Here is a 5,474-nt window from a genome sequence, read left to right on the forward strand (position 1 = left end):
TACAGAAACAAGCCTAAAAATCAAAACATCTACAATAGTGATAGTAATATTAATGATAAAATAATAGTGAGTGTAAAGTAGCCTACAAATTCTTTGGTGGGGGGCGGTGAGGGACCTGGATATAGGCTGGGATGCGCTGGCCCAAAAAAGGTTGAGAAACACTGATCTAAAGGGTTTTACATGATGTTGTTCACCCACCTTTGCAGCTACCAGAGCTTTAACTCTTTTGGGAATGCTTTCAACAAGGTTTTTGAGAGTGTTTGTTGACGTTTTTGACTAAAAATGCATTTCTGTGATCAATAACTTCATTTAGCACACAGATGTGTAAAAGCTATTCTCACACTTTCTTTCAAAAGAACAGATTGTTCATAAAAATATGATGAGAACAAATTTGTGCTTATGTCATCTGAAGGCCTACTCTTATGATCCTGCTGCACATAAACTGCACTTCACTTACTGGGTTTAAACAGATTACTAAGAGACACTGGAGTTTTTGGTATGAAACACTTGTTTCTTGTTAAAGATCTTTCAGTGCATGAATAAAACTTCTTGTGTCAAACTCTATCCAGTATCTCCATGTCCTGACCCAGCTATTCTGCAACACATATTATGGGAATGTTTTGGTTTAGGTGACTTTCATAACTGCTTACTGTGTTTTTATAGTCAAATCATGTAGAACTGTGACAACAATCATGTTGATAGCAGGAATATTGCTGGACATTATGCAAAGTTCCTCTTTGAAAGCCATGTTTCATATCTCTCTGAGTCATCATGGACAAATGTTCCTCTGTATTCCTCTCTTATGGAAACAACAACAAAGGAACCCTTAAGTTTTTTGTAAATAGTTTGTTTCTGTTTGTAGAAAGATTTTTTGGATAAAGGCTGTCCCAAAAAAAGTTGAGAAACACAAATCCAACACAAATTTGTGCAGAACTAAGAAGCAGAAGAAAACCTGAAGGTGCAAGGAAAATGATGCATTGTTTGCAACATTTTTTACAAATCAACATCTGAAAAGTGTGGTGTGCATTTGTATTTATCTCCTTGGGTCAATGCTTTTTACAACCGTTACTTTTTTAACAAAAATTCCTCTTTGCAAAGTAGTTTCATCTCAGTCAAGAAGAGAAGAAGAAGAGATTCTGTGAACATTGATATTCAGTTCTTGCCACAAATTCTCAATTGGATTTATATCAGGATTTTGGCTAAGCCTTTCTAACTTGCGCACATGGTTCCGTCTAAAGCAGCCCACTGTCTGTCGAGATGTTTGGTGTCGTTCTGGACGTTGAACCTCCATCACTGTCCAACACCTTTTGCAGCCTCAGCTTTTCATCCTGGCAGCTGCCACAGTGTTTCACAGTGGGGAGGACATGGCTCTCCTGCTAACAGATTCTCCCTCCTGGCTGTGAATCATTGCAGATCCTCCAGAGTTACTAAGGGCCTCTTTGCTGCTTCTCTGATTAATTCTTTCCATGTCTTTCCAGTTTCTTTAGCTGTGTTTTTTCCACAAAATGTTCTCTAATAAATATCCGTGTTCTTGACAGAACAGAGATTCATTTACTTACTGAACTGGATTTTATTTATAGATGAGGAGTAAAAAGAGTAAATATACACACCACTTTCTAGATTTTTATTTTTTATTATGAAAAACTTTTTTTTTCATTTCCACTTTACAAATGAACTACTTTGTGTTGATCTCACATGCATTCCTAATGCAATAAATTGAAGTTGGTGTTTGCACAGTGAAGCCCTGTAGTGCCAGATTTTAACATGTTATTTTAGCAAATATAACTAAGTTGAATCATATGTATATTTTGAATTTAGAATTAGTTTATAACCTACAAAAGATTCTTTGCAGGTTACTTTTTAATATTGCAACTGGGACAGAAATGAAGAGAGAAGAATGACAACTTTGTGTTCCCAGTTAACAAAGATGTTGTACTTATTCACAATGAAGGCCCAGCTTCCTTATTCATATTTACTGAAATAAAGCAAGTGTATCCATTTCCATTATTCATATAAAGCCATGCTACCAGGTATTACCAAGAGGAGAACAAACAGCAACACCCACTTCAAATCACTGATTAAGGATTAGCCCAATCCCTCTGTCTCCCTGCTGTTGCTGATTATATCCTATAAAAAGCTTATTAATGTCAAATTTGTTTAGTCTCGAAATGTTCTTTAAAGCTAAACCTGTACTGTATTTCTGGCTTCATGAAACAATTTGCTTTAGCATCACGTGATGGGGGACTGTGTAAAATATATTAAAGTAATTTGAGATTACTCAAATACTGCTGCATGTGCCTTTAAGATGCTGATTATTTGCACAGAAAATAACTAATTATTAACACAGGAAATGGCTATTTGAGGCTGTTCATCATCAATTATCGTCCTGTGTGAAACGCAGGCTAAAAATCAAATAAATGAACATTTATGGTCAGATCCTACCTAACTGGAAAGTAATGCATTGTGAAGAGCACAAATATTGCATCTTTACATTGTCTTACTTTACTGTAAGTGAGACTAGAAACTCTTCACATATTTCATAATTGGCATGTTTTTCACTCATCGTTGTTGGCACTGCCTCCATTAACCATTTCCTAGCTAAGAAATCTGAATTTTTGTTGTGTAAATGACCATCTAATGTAAATGTAACAATGATTTAAAGGTTTATAAAAAAATACTGCTCACGTACACTGCAATGACATTTTTACACTGGACTTGATTTAAGCAGCTAAAAGACTTTGGACCCTCTCCTTCCAGCCGTCAATGCCGTCCTCCAGGACCAGCTAAACTGGGAGCCCACTAAAAGCTACAGACTATTTTGGTCATCATTTGAGGAATGCATTTTGGTAATTAACACTTCAGATTTTTACATTGTTTGGGAGACTACCAAATACTCCTGTGGCTGATCCGTTTTAGAAACGTTTGTCCTCGCTGGATTGTTTGTGTGAGTGAGTTGTTAGAGGAGAGGGAAACAGAAGTTGAGGGTGCATTTCCTGCAGACATGTGCTTTGATTTCAGCTCTCCCAAACACAATAGGAGGGGAGACGGCCTTCTCCCAGCAATGCCTCAACAGGAAGAAGCATATTTACCGGACAGGAGAAAATACATTCCAGTAAGACTTAACAAGCCACCGGAGGGAACAGAGTGACACCAGAGAGAGTGTTTGTTTCTTCAGAGCACCTTTTCTTTTAATACAAATCAAAAATAATGTATTTACAAAATTCTTTCATGTTGCTGTCAGGAGGAAATTCAGAGACATTCACCATCCACACACACACAAGCACACAACTCATAACTTCACACTGAGATGACTGTCAAAGTAGTCACCTTTTAATTGGACCTTTCACCAACCTGAAACCATTTGTCAGCTGCCATCTGTTTGTCTGTCTGGTCTGTCTGCAGGCAGCCAGCCCCCCTAACACTCTCCACGCCCCATCTTTCTCTCTCTCTCTCTCACACACACACACGCAAATTTACAATTTACAACATCTTATCTGACCCCAACACCTTCGCTCCAGACTGACACTCCCTTCCTACATGCTCACTTGGAGACGTAACGTAGCCAGACATGGGGAAGATACCACCGGCTGATCCAGTGGAGATCACTCCTCAAGTGCTCACTAACGACAATAAGAACAGCGGCGGTCCAGTCCAGTTCAAAAAGTCCACACAAGAACAAAGAGAAATTCATGAGCATTCCAGGATTTTCCTCAAATAACAGCATTTCATGCATGTTTCCTTGTTCAGTTTCACTGGCCTGCCACTTGAAGAGAGTCTGGAGTTTCTGTTTGATTCAATCCCCCCCAAACAACAACATTCACTCCTCTTTAGTCCACACAGTCAGTGGCCTGGAGGGTGGGGGCCTACTGGGCAAAGGTGACACCCTGAAACCGATTGCAGATGATGCTGCAAAGTTTTGTTTTTCAACCTCTTCCCCCGCTGTGGTCACACCTTTGTGGCCAGTGACTGAGCCTCTGTCTTCTGCGAGGACATGGAGCTGTTTGGACTGGCATGCAGGAATTTCTTCAGGTTGAGGAGGCACAGGCACTGAGATCTGAAGCGCAGGTCAAAGAAGGCATAGAGGAAGGGGTTGAGGCAGCTGTTGACGTAGGCCAGGCAGGTAGCGTAGGGGTGAGCCAGCAGCAGGAAGCGCAGGAAGTCGCAGGTGGCGGGGACCAAGTCTACGTACGACAAGGCATCAGCGGTCTTCACAAGGTGGAAGGGCAGCCAGCAGACAGCAAACACCACCACCAGGGTGGTGATGATCTTCAGCAGTCTCCTTTTACGCTGATCCTCCTTACGCAGGGTGTTGAAGTGACGGGTGACGGTGCAGCCAATGAAGCAATAGCACACCATCATCGCCAGGAAGGGAAGGAGAAAGCCAAGAGCCGAGGAGGAGATGCTGAGACCAGCGATCCACAGGTTCTCCTGCTCCTTAATGGTCACCACCAGGCTGAAGTCCATGGCACAAGATGTTCGGTTGGTTTGCTGATCGTACTTGGTGGTGCGAAACAGAAGAGTGGGGGAAGCCAGCAGACCAGACAGCACCCAGATGACCGCGAGCGAGGCTCGAATGTGTCGACGGGTGAGCAGCTGGGAGCTGGTCAGGGAGTGGACGATGGCCAGATACCGGTCGAAGCTCATGCAGGTGAGGCAGAAGACGCTGGCGTACATGTTGAGAAGCACCACGTAGCTGCTTATCTTGCACAGAGCCACTCCAAAGGGCCAGTGGTAGCCCATGGCGGTATAAACGGCCCAGAGGGGCAGAGTGACCACGAAGGTGAGGTCTGCCAGTGCCAGGTTGCCAATGTAGACGTCAGCAGCTCGATGCTTGCCTTGAGCCCTCCACACGGTGAAGATGACGATCCCGTTCCCTGAGAGGCCAAGGATGAAGATGAGCATGTAGAGAACCGGGATGACAGAGTACGATGGCGCCCACTCTGAATAGTCGCACATAGTGGAGTTCTCTGTCTCCTCGTAGTCGTAGTAGTCATAAGGAGCCGTAGTGAAATCCATTTTCTTCTTTTCTTTGACTTAATTTGAAGAAAAAAATGTTTGCATAAGGCAGATAGATCCACTGGAGCTGAGACACTGTGAAGTCTGTTGCTGTGTGTGAAATCTGCATACCCTTATATACACACCCCCATCCGGGTTGCACCCTCCCACAACTCCTCCCCTCACGCCAATCTTTCCCTCTCAGCACTCAGTTCCCCCATGCATATGTCTCTCCATTCATTTCATTAGTAACTTAACTGGAAAACACACTAAGTCACTTTAAAACTTTAAAAATACATTTTGGGTTTTTAATTTGCATTTGAAAAATTACTCCCCACTGCTGTACTTGCATAGAAATTTGAAATGACAAAAATTTTAACTCTCTGGGTCCATCTTAAAACATATTTTTGTCATTTGTGAAAACGAGAGCTAATAGGACATGTCTGAACAGCAGGCTGATAGTAAAGCATGCACAGGTT

The 5,474-nt window shown here is 42.1% G+C and overlaps 1 protein-coding gene across 1 annotated transcript; it reads right to left on the minus strand.

Moving 5' to 3' along the window:
- Nucleotides 1-3,142: 3,142 nt before the first annotated feature.
- Nucleotides 3,143-5,090, minus strand: aplnrb (apelin receptor b). The gene has a single exon (XM_008424122.2). The coding sequence runs from the start codon at nucleotides 5,014-5,016 to the stop codon at nucleotides 3,946-3,948; it is 1,071 nt and encodes a 356-aa protein (XP_008422344.1). The 5' UTR covers nucleotides 5,017-5,090; the 3' UTR covers nucleotides 3,143-3,945.
- Nucleotides 5,091-5,474: the final 384 nt, after the last annotated feature.

This window comes from Poecilia reticulata, linkage group LG12 (genome assembly GCF_000633615.1).
Source record: "Poecilia reticulata strain Guanapo linkage group LG12, Guppy_female_1.0+MT, whole genome shotgun sequence".
NCBI lineage: Eukaryota > Metazoa > Chordata > Actinopteri > Cyprinodontiformes > Poeciliidae > Poecilia > Poecilia reticulata.

What these genes read in the sequence shown, in the direction of transcription:
- aplnrb (XM_008424122.2), bottom strand. Translation starts at nt 5,016, where the DNA reads ATGGATTTCACTACGGCTCCTTATGACTACTACGACTACGAGGAGACA.